At 45.6% G+C, this 22,778-nt stretch overlaps 4 protein-coding genes across 5 annotated transcripts in view; 3 read left to right on the top strand and 1 right to left on the bottom strand.

Annotated features, from left to right (window-relative positions):
• The first annotated feature begins 1,548 nt into the window (after positions 1-1,548).
• On the top strand, positions 1,549-7,997 carry LOC144542420 (lateral signaling target protein 2 homolog). The gene is made up of 10 exons (XM_078289038.1): positions 1,549-1,584; positions 2,469-2,483; positions 3,302-3,442; positions 3,728-3,844; positions 4,044-4,213; positions 4,767-4,817; positions 6,604-6,693; positions 7,013-7,114; positions 7,315-7,856; positions 7,957-7,997. The coding sequence occupies exons 1-10, from the start codon at positions 1,549-1,551 to the stop codon at positions 7,995-7,997; spliced, it is 1,305 nt and encodes a 434-aa protein (XP_078145164.1).
• On the top strand, positions 7,900-13,421 carry LOC144542464 (uncharacterized). Its single transcript, XM_078289301.1, has 6 exons — positions 7,900-8,316; positions 8,611-8,947; positions 9,419-9,527; positions 9,749-9,862; positions 13,052-13,143; positions 13,238-13,421. Exons 1-6 carry the CDS (start codon positions 8,147-8,149, stop codon positions 13,280-13,282), a joined length of 867 nt encoding a protein of 288 aa, XP_078145427.1. The 5' UTR covers positions 7,900-8,146; the 3' UTR covers positions 13,283-13,421.
• Positions 13,422-13,727: 306 nt separating this feature from the next.
• On the bottom strand, positions 13,728-17,689 carry selenot2 (selenoprotein T, 2). Its single transcript, XM_071899572.2, has 6 exons — positions 17,405-17,689; positions 16,791-16,901; positions 16,394-16,520; positions 16,064-16,151; positions 15,439-15,571; positions 13,728-15,307 (listed from the first exon to the last, which is right to left on the bottom strand). Exons 1-5 carry the CDS (start codon positions 17,617-17,619, stop codon positions 15,450-15,452), a joined length of 663 nt encoding a protein of 220 aa, XP_071755673.1. The 5' UTR covers positions 17,620-17,689; the 3' UTR covers positions 13,728-15,307; positions 15,439-15,449.
• A 2,156-nt stretch (positions 17,690-19,845) lies between these two features.
• cox18 (cytochrome c oxidase assembly factor COX18) overlaps positions 19,846-22,778 on the top strand; it is a 65,525-nt gene continuing 62,592 nt past the window's right edge. For both annotated transcript variants that reach the window (XM_078289160.1, XM_078289159.1), the window contains exons 1-2: positions 19,846-19,990; positions 22,335-22,435. In XM_078289160.1, the coding sequence (XP_078145286.1) occupies positions 19,973-19,990; positions 22,335-22,435 (119 nt within the window). In that variant the 5' untranslated portion in view covers positions 19,846-19,972. The remainder of the gene's footprint in view (positions 19,991-22,334; positions 22,436-22,778) is intronic.

Here is a 22,778-nt window from a genome sequence, read left to right as displayed (position 1 = left end):
TCTGCCTGGCTGGGATTTACACTTCGTTACTGTCTGGTGTTGTAAAGCAGCAATGATTTAAACTGACTGGCTGGAACCCATAGACCAACACTGGAGATACACTGGAGATAGACTGGACCAACACCGCAGATACACTAGAGATGGACTGGTCCAACACTGGAGATACACTGGACCAGGAGATACACTTGACTAACACTGCAGATACACTGGACCAGGAGATACACTTGACTAACACTGCAGATACACTGGACCAGGAGATACACTTGACTAACACTGCAGATACACTGGAGATAGACTGGTCCAACACTGGAGATACACTGGACCAACACCGCAGATAGACTGGACTAACACTGGAGATACACTGGACCAACACTGGAGATACACTGGACCAACACTGGAGATACACTGGACCAACACTGGAGATACACTGGACCAACACTGGAGATACACTGGACCAACACTGGAGATACACTGGACCAGGAGATAGACTGGTCCAACACTGGAGATAGACTGGACCAACACTGCAGATAGACTGGTCCAACACTGCAGATACACTGGAGATAGACTGGACCGGGAGATAGACTGGTCCAACACTAGAGATAGACTGGTCCAACACTGGAGATACACTGGACCAGGAGATACTAGAGATAGACTGGACCAACACTAGAGATAGACTGGACTAACGCTGGAGATAGACTGGACCAGGAGATAGACTGGTCCAACACTAGAGATAGACTGGTCCAACACTAGAGATGGACTGGTCCAACACTGGAGATAGACTGGACCAACACTGGAGATAGACTGGTCCAACACTGGAGATACACTGGACCAACACTAGAGATAGACTGGTCCAACACTGGAGATAGACTGGACCAACACTAGAGATAGACTGGACTAACGCTGAGTGGTAGAGAGACAGACTGCCAGGTAGACCAGCCCTTTATACCCTGGCAGCTCCAGCCCAGGTTCTACCAACTAAAGGAAACCACTCAGCCTATCAGCAGCCTGTAAAAGAAAGCACAGCAAGACAGGCCTACAGAGTGGGTGGGGTTGTCACAGCCATATAAATAAAGTTATTACTATGATTATTATATATGAACCCTATACCTGTTTTATATATTTGTCTACTTCCAAATCTGAAATACTAACATCTTTTTCCTGTAGTCTTAACAGTATTGAAATATCTATAGAACGTTCTGGAACAAGCCAAGAGGTGTGTGTGTGTGTGTGTGTGTGTGTGTGTGTGTGTGTGTGTGTGTGTGTGTGTGTGTGTGTGTGTGTGAGAGAGTGAGAGTGAGAGAGAGTGAGAGAGAAAGAGAAATGACTGAGAATAAAAACGTTGGGAACAGAACCAGCAGGTGGAAGTTTACAGGAAGAAGGAACTTGCAGACAGAGGAGTCATGTTTTAAGCCCCGCCCACCCTGCGCTACCTGCACAGGTAAACTGAAGGAGCCTCACTGCTGTCCCAGAACACACTGGTCGTCCTGCACTGGAACCAGTTCACAGAGCTCACTGCTGCTCCGCCTCGTCCAACAAGTTTCACCAACGATGAATAAAATCAGAACGTGGCTTCAGAAACCGAAGGTGAGAGTTCATGATCAGTTTAATGTCTTCACAGTTTGTGATTCCACTTTCTGAATGAATGCTGTGATTGTGTTCAGCTGCCTGGGTTTATATTTTAGATTCATTTTATGTTTGTATCAAACCTTATTTTATCCAGGTTCAATGATCTTTTTTCTAGGACAGCATCAGTACATATAGAAATTTAAAAAGAACCAACAGAAATTATGATAATGGATTTTTCTTGGAATCACAGAGAGAAACAGAAGCTTTCCCCTGATTGGACAAAATAAGCAGCTGCATTGGGTTGGGATCAATTCATAAATCAATTACAACTCAGCTGAGGAATTGGAATTTGAAGAAAACCTACAGGAGACAGAATTGGAAATTAAGTTCTGTGAAATTCCATATTTTTTTGTTTTTTTCTCGCCACATATCTGAGATTCCACATAGTGTTTTATATTATCAATACTGAGTATCATAAAATGTTAAAGGAACCTTTCAGCTGGTATTGGATGCAGAACATGTGATGGTAATCCATACATTATGACTGTTTGATTTGTTGAACTCTCTTTTATTTGATCCATAATGTTTGATTTATAATGTTTGAGACAAATTCTCTTAGAAGTGGAATTTCATGGAATTGAATAGAATTCAGTTGTTTCCTGTCGTTTCAATTCACATCCCAACTCCAACTGCAGGAGCTGAACTGCAGTTTAACGCATTCTCTATTCAGTTCATCAACAGACCCAAACCCTGTGAACGACACACCAGGAAATCATAGAAAGCACAGATTTCTTTCTCTGTTTCTGCTTTCTCTTCCCAGCTCGCATGTGGAGTGGAGGAAGGTCTCTCTCTCTCTCTGATGTTTCTTCTGTGTTTGGAGCTGTATCTTGTTTTTTCCTCAGGCGTGTAACGTTCAGGTACAATAGGAAGAATGAAACTGGAGACAAGCAGACAAGCTGTCCTGTTGTGTGTGGTGTTATGTGAGCGTGCACGTGCAGCTGTAGCTGTGCAGGGGTCTTAGAGACACTACACAAGGTGTCTTTAAGAACAGGTGTGTAGCGTGTCACATGTTGATGTCACATGTTGTCCTGTTGGTTCGAGGCACGCTGCTTTCTTGGAAAACAGAGGTGTTTGTCTCAGGGTCTGTGGGTCACACGATTATTCAGTACAACTAATGAATGATGTGAAGTTCAGTTGCTGTGGTTCAGTAAGACAAACTGTGGGCCGACTGCTGCCCAAATCTGACCTGAGATCAGGTCAAGCCTGACTGCTGTGAAACCGGTCTGAGGTTACGTTGATGAAGCTCATCCCAGTATGAAACCAGTCTGATGTCCCAGTAGATCAGGTATTTATTGTGGGAAACTAAGCTAGCTGGAAGTTAAAGGGGAATCAGGTTGAACATAAAATGCCCCTGAAACTGGGATTAGAAAAAAAGGGGAAAAGGAGAGAAACTGGAATTGAAGAACAGCAGATTATTTCTGGATAAAGCTTTTGGATGAAATGGACCTGCACTCTTCTGTTTGTGTCTGTCAGAGGTCAGAGGTCAGCTGCAACACGTCAGAATCATGTTTTTATTCATATCTACATCTTTTCACATGTTTATTATACTGTATCTATAACAAGCTCTGCTCTGCCGATGAGAAGCAAACTGATCATTAATATGCCACTAGTGTTCCAATAAGTTTTTTTATGTTCCAGTAGTTTGATATGTTTTATGTCACATGCTGTCTTGCAGAAGTCGGAGCAGCAGCTTCTGTCTCAGTTCTGCTGCGCTGACGCTGACCTCAGCAGACTGGCTGCTGAGCTGGACGTCCTGGGGTCGAGGCGTGAGGATCAGCCCCGCCCCCTGCTGGACGAACACCTGCGCTGCTGCCAGGTAACATCCAGCTGCTGCCAGGTAACATCCAGCTGCTGCCAGGTAACATCCAACCAACATCCAGTCAGCATGAACATTTCCTTAAAAGTTCAAATAATGAAAAAAACTGAGAGGGTTGTCGTACCCAAACTTAACGAGAAACAAGTGAGAAGTGAAGTCCGGTTTTTAATTTCAGCGATTTATTTGAAAGTGAATTGAGCCCAGCCATGCTACACAGTATTTATGTATATAAACATCTACACTCTATATATCCCTGCCTCCATTCTTCCTGCTGTGACTTGCCAGGAAAACATCCTCACAATCCTCAACCAGATGATGGATGTCTGTTTCCATGGTAACAGAACTAGCAAGGACTTCTGGGTAAAGTTCCCAGAGGAGTTCAGACATGAACTCGCAGCAGAGGTTGGTTCAGTCAGCGCACACTCTCTCTCTCACTCACTCACTCACTCACTCACTCACTCACTCACTCACTCACTCACTCACTCACTCACTCACTCACTCACACACACACACACACACTCTCTCACACACACACACACACACACACACACACACACACAGTTGCAGGTCTGGAACATGTTTCTACCCCCCCTCCCTCCAGTGTGTGGCAGCAGGCTCCTCCCCCCTGAAGCAGGAAGCAGAAGGCGTGGCCCAGCAGCTGACTTCCGGTGTGGCGAGGCGTCAGGCCGGTCGGGACGGCAGCATCTGTCCCGAAATGTTCCACCGTGCCCTGCGGAGGCTGGACGCCCTGCTGGGCGGGGCAGGACCCAGGTGGGACCAACAGGCTGCAATATGAAATGTCTGATGGATGAATCATCAGATAAATAATTAACCATCATAACATTCATCATTCGTCTCCATGCAACGTCCATTACAGCCCATTTTGCCCTGAGAACAGCACAGGATGGATTTGACAGAAAACTTCCATTTCTGATGATAGCTTCTAGATTTATGCTCAGGGGAGGGGAGGGGGGGGGGGGGAGAGAGAGAAGGAGGGATGGAGAGAGAGAAGGAGGGAGGGATGGAAGAAAGAAAGATTATGTTTTTCAGCCTGTATTGTATTGTACATCCTGTTTTTTGGGGTGGGGGTGGGGGGGTTGCTGTATGTATTGGTGTAGTTAGATATATCGCTGACTGGAGCAGACAGGGAATGAGAAATGATGAACCTCCCCCCCCCCCCCCCCCCCCCCCCCCTGCTCTCCTCTCCTCTCCTCTGCTCTCCTCTCCTCCTCTCTCCTCTCCTCTCCCCTCCCCTCCTCTCCTCTCCTCTCCTCTCCTCTCCTCTCCCCTCCCCTCCTCTCCTCTCCTCTCCTCCTCTCTCCAGAGATCTGCAGCTCCAGCAGCTGACTGTCCTGTTCTGTGAGACGACCTGCAGGTAGGAACTGCTGAACTCAACTAGACTCAACTAAATTAAAAACTAGACTAGACTAGACTAGACTACACTAAAGTCAACTAGACTAGAATAAACTGAACTGAACTCATTGTAAAAATGCATCAAAAAGTGAGTTGCTCCCAACAGTACAATGCAGTAAGTTAAAAAACCGACACAAAAAGGCTTAAAAAGAGACAAAGACATTCAATAATGTAAACAGGTCAAAGTGTACCAGTAAATACATACGAGATGCTGCTTATTCAGTCACCTATCTTGGTGTCTTGCAGTCTTGCAACAGGTCTTGGTATTTGGTGCTGTTCCTTTTGAAGGCTTCCTCACAGCCCTCTTCCCACGGGACTGTTAGTCCACCTTCTTGAATTCGTTACCTCCTACATGAGTTCTGGGAGGAACATTTAGTAAATAACGAATGATGTTCTTTTGCATAACCTGCATCTTGTTCCTTAGTTTCGTTGTGAAGCCACTGTACCATGCAGAACAGGCGTAATCGAAATGGCACCGTATCAGTGTTGTTACAAGGAGTTTTTTAATTGTAATGTCAAACTGCCTCGTTCTGCGGTACAGGAACTTGAGTTTACAGGCACTTTTGTGTAGTATTTTCTCAGCAATACATTCACCTGAGAGTGACTGATCCAGAGTAATGCCAAGGTATGTGACACAAGCCTGCGATACGATTTCATTCCCATTGCATGTAACCTTTATCCTGTTTGCCTTCTGCAGCCTACGCTTAGTGCCAAACAGAATTGACTCAGTTTTGCCCAGGTGCAATGACAGCTTGTTGTCTATGAGCCACTCCCTTACATTTTCTAACTGTCTGCTAAGAGAGTGCTTAGTACAAAGCATCCCCCTGCCCTTTTCCAGCTGGATGGAATGGCGCCCCCAACCTTTGGAGAAGCTTGGGGCTGCTCTGGCCTTTTTAACTACCCCTTGGACCTCTCTCCAGGATGTTTGGCTGATGTTGAGCTTTTTTTCAAGTGTTTCAGCTCTGATGACCTTCGGGTGAACGCCTAGGACTTCATTTCTGGAAGTGTCGCAACCTCCTCTTTAGGGCTCGCTAGTCTCCCAGATTTTGCTTCACCCAGCAGCGCTCTGGTGAATCTGTAAGGATCTTTGGTGAACTGAGCTCTCTTGTTCTCCCTCTTCCTTCTTTGTTCTGTGTATTCTCCTCTCGTCTGAGTCTGCTGAGTTGTTCTCAGAGTCCACTCGTCAAGTCCCTAATGCCTTCCCTTCCATCGTCAGGAGCTCTTTTGAACTGCTTGTTGAAAGACTTGATTTCTTTCCTCAAGCGATGGATCTCCCTTTCCCTTCTGCTTGGCTGCTTTACAGTCCTGATGTTCACCTTCTTCTCCTCTGTGCCACAGTGTTCTTGGGTGTTGATTTTCCATTCCACCGTCCCGGCTGTGTGGCTTCTAAAACTTTATCAAGGTCTTGATCTAGTTGGTGCCATTCCTTAGTTTCACTCATCTTGGACCATTTAATTCTTTCTCTTGCTGGATGGGCTTGGGTTTCTGGGGTGGCATCAGATGAGTCCCTCCTGATACGGGTGCCAAGAGATCTCCAGTCCCGTGGGTGCTTCCTGCCTGGAGTTCTCCTGCAATTCACCAGGCGCATCTCTTCTCTTCCACACTGGTCCTAGCTTGATGTGCATAGTGCAAAAAGTCTGTTAGGCTTCCACAGTCAACACCAGTAGCAGACTGAGGGTGCACTGGTTGGGTTGTACTGGGTGTATAGTGTACTGGTTGTACTGGGCAGCTGTGTGTTTTGTGTGCAGAGCTCTGCAGCGAGGCTACATCAGCCAGACCATGATCGATCAGTATGAACCGACTCTGATGGTGACGATACCCAGACTGGCCATCCTCTGGTGAGTCTGAGAGAGTGTGTGTGAGTGGATAGAGGATAAGAATAGTGCTGACATGATAAGCTGATTGGTCAATTGACAGAAATCTCAGACAGAATTCTCTGTTTCATATCATTATAAAACGAATAGTTTGGGGTTTAGTAAGAAATTTAAGTAAGAAAAGTAAGAAATCTGAAGAATCACTTTGGGCTCTGGGAACTTGTGATGTCATTTGTCATTATTTGTGACATTTTATAGAATAAATGGTTAATTGATTAATCACAAAAATGTATCGCTGTATGTAAATAATGGTTAGAGATCCGCCTCCTCCCTCTCTCTCCAGCGGTCTGCTGCTGTTTCCAGTCGCAGCGCTGCAGCTGGACGGAGCCACAGCAGATCTGAGCGAACTCTTCAGGCCGTTCCAGTCCAGACTGCGGACCATCAGGTACGATTTACTGGTTTTATCTACTGTGGGTTAACATGGCATCCACTTCATTACAACTCTGTTTCAGTTGTAATAATTCAGCTAGCACCACCCTCAAGAACAGACATCCTCCTGAAATAATTCCTTTCTCCTCATGACTGTGCAGTAGGACTTGGTGTATGTTCACCTGACATGCAGGAGTATGTTTGTTTTGTTGGCAGGGACCTCCTGCGCACTCTGACAGAGGAGGAGCTTTGGGCTTTGGAGCAGAAGCTCTGCGTCACACAGGAACTGGAAGCGAATGGTCGTTATTCTTCAGCTGGAACGGTTGAAGCAACCAGATGCTTTCCTGCCTGCGGCTCGCTCTCATCCCTCCGGCGGCAGGGAGGCGTCACGCCGAGTTCAGACTTTGATCTCTCCTGTTTGGTGAAGTGTGATGTGAAGGAGGCGGAGCAGCAGTCTGGAAGGTTCCAGCAGCCCGCAGACCAGATGAGCGGCTTCCTGAGGCTTCCGAGTCCAAACCTGTCCGCTGGTCCCAGTTGCATTCCCAAACCCAATCCCAGTCCTAAATACAGACTTGGCTCCAGTCCAGGTCTGTTCTCCAGCTTCAGGCCGGTTTCCTCTCCTCTCCTCCCAAACCTGAACCCTCCTCTAGGGACCAGAGACGACGACTCCTTCCCTTCCTCTCCTCCCTCTCTCCTCTCGTTTCCTCCCTCCCTCCCCTCCTCTCCTTCTCCCTCCCTCCCCTCCTCTCCTCTTCCAGGCAGGAGGCTCCACTGCTCTCTGCCTTGCTCTCCTCTGCTGGGAGGAAGACGATGGACTTCCTCTTCCTCCTCTTCCTCTCCTCCAGCCGCTCTGTCCAGGCTCTGGGTGGAAGCCGCTCTACAACGGAGCAAGAACTTAACCCGTAACCATGGCAGCAGGCCAGCGACCCCTGACCTCTGCTCCAGGAGTACAACAACCGTGCAAGTAAATGTGGAGGGGGAAACAAGTGAGGAGGAGGAGAGGGATTTGAGAAGCAAAAAAGAAGAGGAAGAGGAGGGGAAACAAGTGATGTATGAAAAAGAGAAAGATGGAGAGGAAGAGAGCGAATTGAGGGAGAGAAAAGATCAGAAGGAGGAAGACGGAGTGAGCAGTGAGGAGGAGGAAGAGGAGGAAGAGCTCCTCTGTATGGAGCCTGCAGGGTCGAGGTACTGCCTGCTGAGTCCCTGTGTCTGTCTCAGGTACATCGCCTCTTTAATCTTTAAAATTAAAACCAATTTTCTTGTCTCTGATTGGTTGATGCCGAAACCTTGCCAGCAAAGTTTGCTCTCTAATCAAGCTTGGTTAGATACCTTGTTTTCAGTGAGAAAATATTTCCAGTGTAAATTTGCCAGTGTATCATTACCTTAATTTTACCTCAACAGCAGAACAAAACATTTTACAGAATATTCCAAAAATATTCAAAAAAATGCTAGATATACATCTTCCCAATAAAACCATATTGTATGAGAGCATGTACTGGTCTCCTTATCCAGATGCCCCAGTGCTCCTCCATTCGAACCAGATGTTTACCCAGCATGCCTTGCTGCTGCTCCGGACCCGGATCTGGACTCTGGGCTCCTGAACCTGCGGCAGGGAGGCTCCTCAGCCGGGACTGAAGCTCCGCAGCGGACAGAGCCTGAGGGTTTATCTGACCCATCCAGACCTCCAGAGCTCCAGAGGGAGGAGGGGGCAGGTGGGCCGAGTTTACCCAGAGACAGAGCTCCACAGCTGGGGCAGAGGGCTCCGACAGCCGGGATCTACCCCAGGATCTACCCCAGGATCTACCCCAGCCTGAGCCAGTGGGATTTCACTGGAGACAGACAGACTCAGGTGAGACAGCTACGACGGCGTATTAGGGTGATTGTTGGTGAATTTTTTTTTCCACACCTGGGGGGAGGGAGGTAATATTCCAAGAAATAAAGTCAGAAATTTGTGAGAAAAAAAAGTTGAAGTTCTGAATCATAACCTACCAACTTCATTAGTTTCACTATCTAGATAAGGAAACATACCTGATGTTGTGAGAGGCCACACACACTATCATACTCTCTCACACACACTATCGTACTCTCTCACACACACCATCTTACCCTCTATAACACATTGTATGAGGGTATGAGGGTTTGAGAGTGTGTGTGAGAGAGCAAGAATGATTTATGGCCTAAACGGCCTCTCATAACACCCCGCTTCATCTTCATACAGTTACACACACACACACACACACACACACACACACACACACACACACACACACACTCCAGACAGTATAATGAGCTTGATGCATGAAGCTTCTTCTCTCGTCAGGCGGAGCTGAGCAGGAAACAGGAAACCGTCACCTGGGAGAAAGATGTTCAACTGACCAAAAACAACATGAACTCCGACCTGCTTCACCATCTGTCTGTGTGTATCTCAGGTAAGAGTGTGTGTGTGTGTGTGTGTGTGTGTGTGTGTGTGTGTGTGCTGTGATCTACACTCTGATCTGTTTAATGCTCATATATGGTAAGCGTAAAAAAAAAAAAAACCAGGATGTACAATACAATACAGGCTGAAAAACATAATCTTTCTTTTTTCCCTCCCTCCCTCCTTCTGTCTCTCCATCCCTCCACCCCCCCCCCCCCCCCCCCCCCTCCTCAGCTGTAGCGGACCAGTTGCAGACTAACAGCTCCAGTGATCTGAGGTTCATCCTACACTCTGTGTTCGACCACAACACCAACAAGAGGCAGACAGAAGAGAACGACCAGGAGAGAGGTGAAGAAAACATCCAACATCTAATAACTAATATCTAACATCTAGTTCTTACTGTCCTAACTGATGTTCCTCTCTGTAGCTGAAACACACTGATCTCTTCTTCTCTCTAGCTGAAACACACTGATCTCTTCTTCTCTCTAGCTGAAACACACTGATCTCTTCTTCTTCTCTCTCTAGCTGAAACACACTGATCTCTTCTTCTCTCTCTCTAGCTGAAACACACTGATCTCTTCTTCTCTCTCTCTAGCTGACACACTGATCTCTTCTTCTCTCTCTCTAGCTGAAACATACTGATCTCTTCTTCTCTCTCTCTAGCTGAAACATACTGATCTCTTCTCTCTCTCTAGCTGAAACATACTGATCTCTTCTTCTCTCTCTCTAGCTGAAACACTGATCTCTTCTTCTTCTCTCTCTAGCTGAAACACACTGATCTCTTCTCTCTCTCTAGCTGAAACATACTGATCTCTTCTTCTCTCTCTAGCTGAAACACTGATCTCTTCTTCTTCTCTCTCTCTAGCTGAAACACACTGATCTCTTCTTTCTCTCTAGCTGAAACACACTGATCTCTTCTCTCTCTAGCTACAAAACACTGATCTCTTCTTCTCTCTAGCTGAAACATACTGATCTCTTCTTCTCTCTCTAGCTACAAAACACTGATCTCTTCTTTCTCTCTAGCTGAAACACACTGATCTCTTCTCTCTCTCTAGCTGAAACACACTGATCTCTTCTTCTCTCTCTAGCTGAAACACACTGATCTCTTCTTCTTCTCTCTCTAGCTGAAACACACTGATCTCTTCTTCTCTCTCTAGCTGAAACACACTGATCTCTTCTTCTCTCTCTAGCTGAAACACACTGATCTCTTCTTCTCTCTCTAGCTGAAACACACTGATCTCTTCTTCTCTCTCTAGCTGGAACACACTGATCTCTTCTTCTCTCTCTAGCTGAAACACACTGATCTCTTCTTCTCTCTCTAGCTGAAACACACTGATCTCTTCTTCTCTCTCTAGCTGGAACACACTGATCGTTTCTTCTTCTCTCTCTAGCTGAAACACACTGATCTCTTCTCTCTCTCTAGCTGAAACACACTGATCTCTTCTTCTCTCTAGCTGAAACACACTGATCTCTTCTTCTTCTCTCTAGCTGAAACACACTGATCTCTTCTTCTCTCTCTAGCTGAAACACACTGATCTCTTCTTCTTCTCTCTCTAGCTGAAACACACTGATCTCTTCTTCTCTCTCTCTGTAGCTGAAACACACTGATCTCTTCTTCTTCTCTCTCTAGTTACAACACACTGATCTGTTCTCTCTCTAGCTGAAACATACAGATCTCTTCTTCTCTCTCTAGCTGAAACACACTGATCTCTTCTTCTCTCTCTAGCTGAAACACACTGATCTCTTCTTCTCTCTAGCTGAAACACACTGATCTCTTCTTCTCTCTCTCTCTAGCTGAAACACACTGATCTCTTCTTCTCTCTCTAGCTGAAACACACTGATCTCTTCTTCTCTCTCTAGCTGAAACACACTGATCTCTTCTTCTCTCTCTCTAGCTGAAACACACTGATCTCTTCTTCTCTCTCTCTCTAGCTGAAACACACTGGTCTCTTCTCTCTCTCTAGCTGAAACACACTGATCTCTTCTTCTCTCTCTAGCTGAAACACACTGATCTCTTCTCTCTCTAGCTGAAACACACTGATCTCTTCTTCTCTCTCTCTAGCTGAAACACACTGATCTCTTCTTCTCTCTCTCTAGCTGAAACATACTGGTCTCTTCTCTCTCTAGCTGAAACACACTGATCTCTTCTTCTCTCTAGCTGAAACACACTCATCTCTTCTTCTCTCTCTAGCTGAAACATACTGATCTCTTCTCTCTCTAGCTGAAACACACTGATCTATTCTTCTCTCTCTCTAGCTGAAACACACTGATCTCTTCTCTCTCTCTAGCTGAAACATACTGATCTCTTCTCTCTCTAGCTGAAACACACTGATCTCTTCTTCTCTCTCTCTAGCTGAAACACACTGATCTCTTCTCTCTCTCTCTAGCTGAAACACACTGATCTCTTCTTCTCTCTCTAGCTGAAACACACTAATCTCTTCTTCTCTCTCTAGCTGAAACATACTGATCTCTTCTTCTCTCTCTCTAGCTGAAACACACTGATCTCTTCTTCTCTCTCTAGCTGAAACACACTAATCTCTTCTCTCTCTAGCTGAAACACTGATCTCTTCTTCTCTCTCTCTAGCTGAAACATACTGATCTCTTCTCTCTCTAGCTGAAACACACTGATCTCTTCTTCTCTCTCTAGCTGAAACACACTGATCTCTTCTCTCTCTCTCTAGCTGAAACACACTGATCTCTTCTTCTCTCTCTCTCTAGCTGAAACATACTGATTTCTTCTTCTCTCTAGCTGAAACACACTGATCTCTTCTTCTCTCTCTAGCTGAAACACACTGATCTCTTCTTCTCTCTAGCTGAAACACTGATCTCTTCTTCTTTCTCTCTAGCTGAAACACACTGATCTCTTCTTCTCTCTCTCTAGCTGAAACACACTGATCTCTTCTTCTCTCTAGCTGAAACACACTGATCTCTTCTCTCTAGCTGAAACACACTGATCTCTTCTTTCTCTCTAGCTGAAACACACTGATCTCTTCTTCTCTCTCTCTAGCTGAAACACACTGATCTCTTCTCTCTCTCTAGCTGAAACACACTGATCTCTTCTTCTCTCTCTCTAGCTGAAACATACTGATTTCTTCTTCTCTAGCTACAAAACACTGATCTCTTCTCTCTAGCTGAAACATACTGATCTCTTCTTCTCTCTCTAGCTGAAACACTGATCTCTTCTTCTTTCTCTCAAGCTGAAACACACTGATCTCTTCTCTCTCTCTAGCTGAAACACACTGATCTCTTCTTCTTTCTCTAGCTGAAACACACTGATCTCTTCTTCTCTCTCTCTAGCTGAAACACACTGATCTCTTCTTCTTTCTCTCAAGCTGAAACACACTGATCTCTTCTCTCTCTAGCTGAAACACACTGATCTCTTCTCTCTCTAGCTACAAAACACTGATCTCTTCTTCTCTCTCTCTAGCTGAAACACACTGATCTCTTCTTCTCTCTCTCTCTAGCTGAAACATACAGATCTCTTCTTCTCTCTCTAGCTGAAACACACTGATCTCTTCTTCTCCTCTTCCTCTGCAGCTCTGTCCCGTCTCTCTGTTGGATCCTGCAGCTTCTGTTCAGCCTCCAAACTCTGCAGGAAAACAACCAAACTCTGCAGAAGCTGTGGAAAGGTACCAACTAAACACTGAAGTAGTTCACACATGCAGTATTTCTGTGTTCTGCATGTGTGTACTACATTTTTTTCTGTGTACTTTGTGTTTTCAGGTCTTCTGCTGTTCGCTGCCGCCGTTTCACCAGATCAGTGTGTGACCACTGCTTCCTGTCACACACACACTGAACACAGCGCTGACATACTACAAATATCACTACAGTGATATTTAATGTAGTAAAGTGCTGTTTAAGCCAGTTTTCTTTAAGATATTAAATTGATACTGGACTCTTGATTTGTTCTGACTTGACTTGCTGTTCTACATTTAGACTTCAGACTGATTTATGATCTGAGCGTTACATTACTGTATGATTTGATGACAATATGTAAACCTTTTTACTGGCACTAGAATAAACATGCTTGTAGAAAACAGGGTGAATGAACACATCATGAATGTTTTGAGTGTGCAGTCTGGCATGAAACATGGAGGTAAAACTCTTTCTCAGCTTCTTCTATAGAAATACCAAGTTCTAGTTTTTCCTCTGCCTAACACCGTTATCTTTTTCAATAAATCAGCTCGCTGAAACGCCACACAGACACAACAAATGACCGTCACTCGGCTCAATCAGAAGTATTTATTAAGACAAGGTAGACTGTTGCTTGACCCCCCCCCCCTTACACACACACACACACACAGACAGACATCTTCAAAACAAAGCCACAGGCAGAGGGAGGCGTTTCATTTCCACTTGGTTCAGTATGGAGTGTGTTCATGTTGCTGCTGTTCAGATCAGGTTCTCTGTGTGAAGTGTGAGCGGATCCAGTTGAATATTACTTGCTGAATATTACTGATGTGCATTCAGAATACGATGAAGCGTTCATCACTTCCCATCCATATATATTATCTTCTGTTCTCTCTACTCAAACACGACAGCCAGTAATAAGCAGTGTGTAGTTAACGCTGAACTTGATAAGATTCATTTGATGAATTTAACAGCAGAAAAACTTCATATCATCTTCCATCCAGACAGAGAGAGTGCTGCATGTTCTGCTGCAGGATATGGAGTGTAACATATATATTTATTTTGACAATTATAATCTCCACTCAACTCCGAAATTCACATCAAATCCACTGGGAACATCTGGCTGATTTTCATTTTAATATTTCCTCTAATATTTCCTCAAGGCCAACTACTGTCTAATTATTACTGGTATTAATGAATGAATTACGGTGTTATTATTGGGGATATGGCATTAATATTACTACTGTTATATATAACTACTTACTACTGAGGCTTGGTGTTGGAGTGTAAGTGTTGTCTCAGTCCAGCTGCAGCAGCATCAGTGTGTGTGGATGGAGTCTGATGTTCAGAGTGAAGTTCAGAGGAGCAGCAGAGCAGAACATCAGTATGAAATGAAAACCTGAGCCAGAGTTTGGACATGACACCGAGCGGCGGCCATGTTGGCTCCACCATGCTGCTGTTCAACTAATAATTCTCTACCTGGTATTAAAGGCCTTTGTGTGCAACAGCAGTGCAATAAAACCATCTTCTAATCAGATTACATCACCCAGCTATACAATACAGTAGGAACACAAACCAGAACACAGCGGCCTCTTAAAAGAACAAATGTGCTTTTTCTTAAAAAATATACGAACATCATCATCTTCACCCGGCTGAAACTAATTCAAGCAAACCTTTATGCATCAGAGTTGAGATCAACAGTCCAGGTTCGTCCAGCAGGCGGATTATTATTTCACTTTGGGATCAAGTTGCTGTTGACCAAAGCTGGAGACACACTGGCAACTTCTGGAGGCAACGCAGACGGGCAACATGGCTTACAGGATGAAGGCTGGGATGAAATAACTGAGATATGAGGAGCAGAACCAGTGGAAACCAGTAGAAACAAATAGAAAGGAAAGCTGCCGGTCCACTTTGCCTCTGTGCATCAGGCTGACAGCAGGTCAGCATGCAGGGCAACTTCATCCTGACGCCATCATGGCTGATGACAGGTGGATTATGGGTACTGTAGTGCTGACTTCCAGGTGTAACCCGGGGCAGAAGGAGCGCTCGTTCCGTGGCAGGAGACATCCAGCCGGGCCACACAGACGACTGTTTTAAGGCCCGGCCTTCATGAGCGCCAGGAGGGACGGTCCGACCGAGCCGGGACACCAAAACTCAGCACAGCTGCAGAGAGAGAGGACACCAAAACTGAGTGACACTAGTATTCTCCTTTAATCTGTCATACACCTTTTGTCCAGTGGGGGAGCTGTGTGACTTTCCCCCAGACTGCATGTGTTCATCTGTTTCTCCTCTACCTGCTGCAGCTCTACGGCGAGGAGAAGCTCATCTGCTCCACCTGGTTCATCTTCATGTGGTTGTCGAGGATCTGGAAAACCTCCTGGATGTTCGGAACGTATCCGGACTGAAGCTTCGACCAGATGGGAACGTCTGCAGGAGAGGAAACACCTGGAGGTTTAGTTTTCCACAGAAAAACAGCTGATCAATACCTGGGAAAACACTGTATATTCACCAAGTCGACTCTTTTCCTAGTGCTGATGGGAATATGGCTGCAATCTGCTGAACTACTTCATATGCAACAGATCAGTCATTATTGATAACTATATATTACTCATTGATAACTATAGTCAACTAATGTAAGATGCCTGCTGTTTGATAGAAGCACTCTTTTATAGCCAGAGTGACATGCAGGATCACAGTGGATTACAGCAGGATCACAGTGGATCACTGTGGATCACAGCAGGATTACAGCAGGATCACTGTGGATCACTGCAGGATCACAGTGGATCACAGCAGGATCACTGTGGATCACTGTGGATCACTGCAGGATCACAGTGGATCACAGCAGGATCACTGTGGATCACTGTGGATCACAGTGGATCACAGCAGACTGCAGCACATCAGGCAGCAGACTGGACTCACCGTTCAGTGTGATCTCAAACGCCCCGGTGGACAGGAAGTGGGTCTCCAGCATGTTACTGAGGAAGAACGCCATCAAGCACGAGAAGATCTGACACACACACACACACACACAGAGAGAGAGAGCAGACACGTTTCAGAGACGTTTCATAATCTATACACTAGAATCTGACATAACAGATTTCAATACATCAGGTATTTTCACTGTAACATAACAACACAGCAGCATCCTGCTTCATCTTCCTGTTTCCATGCTGCAACACTGCTGCACCCCAGGAGGAAGTGCTGCATCTGGACCTCCTGTACTGGATCCGTCAGCCTGAAGCAGCGTACCTTGTTGTCCTGGCTCCAGGTCCAGGCGCGCGGCGTGGCCACGCCCAGCAGGGGGAACGGGTTCTGCCCGCTGACGATCAGCGTGATGGCGAGCAGCTTGAAGTAGGAGAAGAAATTCCCGATGTACCTGACAGGAGGAGGGAAGAACACAGCTGACAGAGCGGCTCACTGCAGGACTCATGCTGATTTATCAAGGGGGGCGACATCAACCTCTTCATCTCCCATCATCCCCCTCCATCTCCCATCACCCCCCTCCATCTCCCATCACCCCCCCTCCATCTCCCATCGCCCCCCTCCATCTCCCATCGTCCCCCTCCATCTCCCATCGTCCCCCTCCATCTCCCATCATCCTGTTCTCTACCTACAGCAGAGCTCCACAGGGAACACCTGACCTCACCTGTTCAGGGGGGTCGGAGGGTAGTTCTCTCCCTCGATGCGGATGTCCGGGTACAGCTGGCTGATAGAGCGAGAGTACTCCTGGAACACCTTACTGTACCCTCAGGAGATACTGCAACACACACACACACACACACACACGTGAGGAGATCATATCTACAGTCATTCAATTAACTTGATCCCTAACCCTGGATATTATCCTTTTCCTACTGAGATTCACTAAGCTAGTCATTATTTTGTCAGTGACTTGACAGGGTTTACTATGTGGAGACACTTGGACCTTACATGTCAGTAAAGACAGGTGTGTGTGTCTCTCTCTCTCTCTCTCTCACACACACACACACACACACACACACACACACACACACACACACACACACACACAGTCATAAGGGGTTTATGAAATATGGTGAGGAAACTTCACTGTGACTTAATCAGATTAGCCAGCTAGCAGTTAGCTAACAGCTAGCTGTCGAGGCACCTGCTTCCCTCACAGCTAACGTCACGCTAACTAACTCACGCTAACGGTTATCTTAGCTGCCTCGAAGCGGGTTTTCGTTGCAGTAAAACGCTTTATTTAAAAACATATTGAGAGCAAAGTGTCTGCCGGCTCACCAGTACTGGAACTTCAGCACAGGCCCGGTGTACAGGGAGTGCTTAGCCGGCTTCCCGGGCTCGGCCTCCCGCGGGCTGTCGGGGGAAACACCGGGGCTTCCCGCGGCCTGGTAGTCGGGCTGCGGGCTCGATCTGCCGACATAAATGTCTCTGACCGTCAGCACGGTGAACAGCAGCACGGCCGTCAGGATTCCCGCCTGACTGTACTCCGCCATTTCAGAGCTCACGCGACCCGGCGGTTCAGTCCGAGTCTCCTCACACCGGCTGGACCGCTGTCAAGATGGACACACTAACGCACAAGACTTCCGGTCACAGCCTTCAAAATAAAATCTTTGTTGGCGAACACGAGTTTCGACGATTTTTGAGTAATACCATTTTTATTTTTATTTTTTAAAATTTACAATTCAAAAAGGCATATAATACATTAATTACAATACACACAACATGTTGCCCATTACAGAGGCACAGTTGTTCCTAAAGGCTGAATGGTAGCTGCAGTTCCTCCTGTCAAGTCAGTCAGAACAAAGAACTTGGGAACAATTTAAGCCACTGAAATGGATTTTAATAGACTTTATGATAATAAACATCCTTCCACATTGTCTGGTAGAGGTTGGGTGTTTGAGAACTTTGTCAGCCTAACATGTACAAGCACAAGACATTTTCTTTTTGGGCTCTTCTACAGCCTTCTTTTGAAAAGTAGTCACTCTTCTAAGTTTTCTGGTATGTTTAAGTCATCAAAATATATTTCTTAACCTTAAATGTATAGGTCCATAAGTTACTCTTTTATCAAGAAATACACCACGCGCCATGAAACAATATAATCCTCTTAGTACCTATTTAACAGCTAGATTTTCACTCTATATGTAATGTAATTCAGAGTATTTTGGTACGATTTCTGTTGTTCTATACACCCCAAGACTTATTCTTTTTTTTATTTTTATTTTTTTTTTAATTTACAAAGTTTATGCTTTTATTTTTAAAGTAAAATCACTTAACTTCCGGTTTTTTTCTGTCGGTTGGAAGGTTCCGGGTTGTCAGCGGATAAAATCACGGTTGTTTTATTTCGAAGAACGCGAACAATGTTTCTAATTTATATCTACTAATTAATACGATTCATACTATAGATTAAATTCTTTTATAAAGCGTTTTTAATGACCTGTGGGCCTTCGGACGTCATATTTACCCGCCGCATCGCTCCTAAACACTCTGACGTCATATTCGGCCGACACACCGGTGCTAGGGGAGATAGGTAGAAGGAGAAAGGTGAAAGCATGGAAGTATTATATTATCGAGTGAAAGAGACCACAGAAAAATATGAACCGGGTTTGTTCCGTTCGCCCCGGCTGTAGAAGTTTCTAGACAGTCTCAGTCTGTAGATAGAAGTTAAACCCGCTGAGTTTCATTACAGCTAGCTAGCCTGCTAAGCTAACAGCAGCTGTCATTCACTCTGCAGGATGCTTCTCGTCAGCTTGGTACGTTTACTGACTGTTTTACGTACAGAGTCTGTTCTGGCTGAAACTCATTACTGTGCGGTTTGTTTTACTCATAAAAAATAAATGTTGGATGACTCACTGACGTCACTTTGTAGTCTGTTGTTGCTGGCAGTGGTGGGAAGAGTACTAACACATCCTACTGCAGTAGAAGTACTGTTACTGTGCTCATATTTTACATAAGTAGAAATAAAAGTGTCTGATTTAAAATGTCGTCAGAGTAAAAGTTCCTGAGTTCCTCTTTAGAACAGAGAACGTTGTTAGCTGTGATCTTTTCCATGTGATTCTAAAAGGAGAGAGGTCAGAGTTCAAACTAGATTCTTTTCACTGGAAACATTAGAAATGACAAAATAAAGCGCAGAAACAAAGTAAAGTCAGATTCCTCTTCTCACTGTGAATGGATCCACAGTTTGTCAGTTTACGTTGATCCAGTTTCTGTTGCTGATGGAGAGACACAATCTGTTCTGTGATGGATGGATTTAAAATGGACTGAAGGACAAAACTGCAGGAGAGATGGACTGAAGGGAAAGTTAAATTACTGACTCACTTCCTTCACTTGTAATTAGTGTTTCTGTTTATATTTCTCCATACTGGAACACTGAATGTCATCAGCCTAGAGTGAATAAAGTCAAACTGAACTGTGTGCAGCTTGATGCTTCTGACTCTCTGCCCTGTCGTGTCTCAGAGGTCCCAGCTCTCCCTGCTGTGTGTGAGCAGAGCGAGCCGCCGGCTGCTGCAGCTTCCAGTCCGCAGCCTCGGCTCTGCGGCGTTCCCCTGCGGCAGGAACCCTCCGGCCGGCCCTGCGGCTCCCGTCCGGTCCGTCCGGTCCGTCCCGTCCATCCTGTCTGTCCCGCGTCACTCAGGCTCAGCGGGTTTCCAGCCATGCAGAGCGGCGTCCAGCAGCGGCGGCGGAGCGGCCGGTTGGTACGGCAGCGTGGCGGACTCCGCTCCGGTCCACCTGACGGAGCAGTTCCTGCTGAGCGCGCAGCAGAGCGGCGGCCTGCCCTGGTGGAGCAGCATCCTGCTCAGCACGCTGGCCGCCAGGACGCTCGTCACCCTGCCGCTCGCCGCATATCAGATGGTCATCATCGCAAAGGTCAGAGGTCAGCCTGGATACACCCAGGCTGCTTAAAGCGTCTGCTCACTGTGACCTCGTTCTCTCTGTTTTCTGACTTTCTCTGCTCTAAACTGCCACAAGATTCATTGATTCACAGTGTTTCCATGATGTCACATTCATTTCCTACCAATATGATGCTTTACCTTCTACACAGCTCACTGGCTGTGGCTGTCATGTGATTATCACCTGTTCATTTATTACAATCAGCTGTTATTTTCCTGCCAACATGGCCATATGGAACAGAATACTATGAATACCAGATTCTTTGGTGTAAATGTGTGTATTACCAAACAAATAGGAAAAACTGATCTTCATGCCAAAATCAGCAGGTTACATTGATTTCACCAGTTCTTGGGTGGCATGTTGAGAGATAAAAATAATTCCAGTCATCATCCAGAGTAAGATTACTCTTGATATTATACTCTTAGAGCTAAATCCAGGATGAAGTGGTAAACAGAGTTAATTTGGAGCTTTCCAGCCTGCAGGGGGCGAACTGGAGCTGTGTGTCTGTACAGTGAAGACTGAAGACTGATAGATATTTATATATACAGTATACTGTATATAGCTAATGCAATATATATACTTTTTTGGTCTTTTTCCACACTTCACATCCTGCAGATCCTCAGTTCAGTCTGCTGCTGTGAAAACTCAGTGGCTGACTGAGCTCATGTTTCATGGAAACAAATTTGGACCAAAGTTATTATAAACCTTGTAGTTTTATTATTCACGGTTGACTCCCTGGTTATCAGACTCTTAGTTAAGACGTGGGTTTTCAGGGTAAACAGCTTCTTGTTTGTCCACAGAGTCTGTGAAGAATGTCAGGCATCCAGAGAGAAAACTCTCCCACGACTCCTTTCCTTATTAAGCTTTCTGCTTTTCCATCCTCCGTCTTTCTCATGCTGCACACCAGCCCACTGCTTCTGTAGGTCTGTCTCTCTCTCTCTCTCTCTCTGTCTCTCTCTGTCTCTCTCTCTCTCTCTCTCTGTCTCTCTCTCTGTCTCTCTGTCTCTCTTTCTTTCTCTCTCTGTCTCTCTCTCTGTCTCTCTCTGTCTCTCTCTCTCTCTGTCTCTCTCTGTCTGTCTGTCTGTCTCTCTCTCTCTGTCTCTCTCTCTCTCTCTCTCTGTCTCTCTCTGTCTCTCTCTCTCTCTGTCTCTCTCTCTGTCTCTCTATCTCTCTGTCTCTCTCTCTGTCTCTCTATCTCTCTGTCTCTCTCTCTGTCTCTCTATCTCTCAAGTTCTCCTTCAGGTTTGATTTACATTAGTGTCACTGTGTAAGAAGACACAGTTCTTTCCCTGCAGCTGTTTGTAGTGTTTGTGTCTTGTTAATGTGGGAAAGCTGAAGAGACGAGTCTCAGTGGGAGTGATGAAGGTCAGAGAGACCCGGCCAGTAAGAGACGGGGATGAGATGAAGGTGCTGTAGTAAAAAGCACTGTAGAGACTCCTCCCTTTGTTTATGGTTGATTGTAAATGCATAAATACAAATTAGGGGTTATAGGTGTGTGTGTTTGGGGGGGGTTATGGGAAATGTGGTCTTCATTTGGAGAGACACTAGCACACAACAATACCGCTAGTGTAAGAGAGAGAAGACGAATCGTCACGAGACCAAGGCAGCAACATCAATATGATAATAGTCCATATAAAGAAATTATCCAACCACACACTGTTAGACTTTGTATTACTATTAGACTGTTTTGTATTCCTGCGACCAACCAGCACCTGATTATAAGTGGCTGTGCACGGGCATCTTGACTTCTTTCCATCAATATGATAATGCTGTACTGATGGCAGGACTGTGGAAGTCATACGATGTTCTGACACTTCAGATCATCCAGGAGCCTCATGCAGAGTATTGAGCCTGACTTTATTAGAACGTTTCACCTTGATGCTGAGACTTTATCAGTCGGCCTGAATGTGTTGGAGACAGAGTTTTGTCTTCAGAGGAACGTCCAGTTATTTGGGCTGAAGGTTGATGTGGCTTCACTCTCACTGCAGGCTCAAATCTGACTTGTTTTATTTTGTTAGCGCCAGCAGAACAGATCAGATCCTCCTGCTGTCTGGCTCAGTTAAAGCCACTGTGGTTTAGGGTTAAGGCGGTGAAAGTGAACTCTTGTAAACGTCTGATTATCAGTTTGTTGCTTCAGATCTCTCATCTACTGGAAAAGGTTTTTCCAGCCTGGAATCCAGACCTGCTGCTGGTCGCTCGTCCCAAATAATAAAATGAGAAACTCTGCTGTAACAAAGGTTTTTTCCTTCATCGTGGTAACCGTAGTGACCTCACTCAGCATCATGGTAACCATAGTAACCGGCTGCTTGTGTCCAGCCAGGTGGAGGCTCTGCAGGAGGAGATTGCAGAACTGGCTAAGAGACTTCGCTACGAGGTTTCAGTTCGAGGAAAAGAGCGAGACTGGAGCGAGAAACACTGCAGGTGAGGAGGAGCTGGAGCACTGACACTGACACTGACACTGACACTGACATACTGACATACTGACATACTGACACTGACACTGACACTGATACTGACACTGACACTGACATACTGACATACTGACATACTGACATACTGACACTGACACTGACACTGATACTGACATACTGACACTGACACTGACACTGATACTGACACTGACACTGACATACTGACATACTGACACTGACACTGACACTGACACTGACATACTGACACTGACACTGACACTGACACTGACATACTGACACTGACACTGACATACTGACATACTGACACTGACATACTGACACTGACATACTGA

The sequence above is a fragment of the Centroberyx gerrardi genome, chromosome 16 (assembly GCF_048128805.1).
Source record: "Centroberyx gerrardi isolate f3 chromosome 16, fCenGer3.hap1.cur.20231027, whole genome shotgun sequence".
In the NCBI taxonomy this organism is placed as follows: Eukaryota; Metazoa; Chordata; class Actinopteri; order Beryciformes; family Berycidae; genus Centroberyx; species Centroberyx gerrardi.
This window is presented reverse-complemented; position numbering and strand designations above follow the sequence as displayed.

What these genes read in the sequence shown, in the direction of transcription:
- LOC144542464 (XM_078289301.1), top strand. Translation starts at nt 8,147, where the DNA reads ATGTATGAAAAAGAGAAAGATGGAGAGGAAGAGAGCGAATTGAGGGAG. An exon ending in TCTGTCTGTGTGTATCTCAG is followed by an intron (nt 9,528 to 9,748) that starts GTAAGAGTGTGT and finishes CCCCCTCCTCAG; the next exon opens with CTGTAGCGGACCAGTTGCAG. An exon ending in AGAGAACGACCAGGAGAGAG is followed by an intron (nt 9,863 to 13,051) that starts GTGAAGAAAACA and finishes CTTCCTCTGCAG; the next exon opens with CTCTGTCCCGTCTCTCTGTT.
- LOC144542420 (XM_078289038.1), top strand. Translation starts at nt 1,549, where the DNA reads ATGAATAAAATCAGAACGTGGCTTCAGAAACCGAAG. An exon ending in AACACCTGCGCTGCTGCCAG is followed by an intron (nt 3,443 to 3,727) that starts GTAACATCCAGC and finishes GTGACTTGCCAG; the next exon opens with GAAAACATCCTCACAATCCT. An exon ending in TCCAGACTGCGGACCATCAG is followed by an intron (nt 7,115 to 7,314) that starts GTACGATTTACT and finishes TTTTGTTGGCAG; the next exon opens with GGACCTCCTGCGCACTCTGA.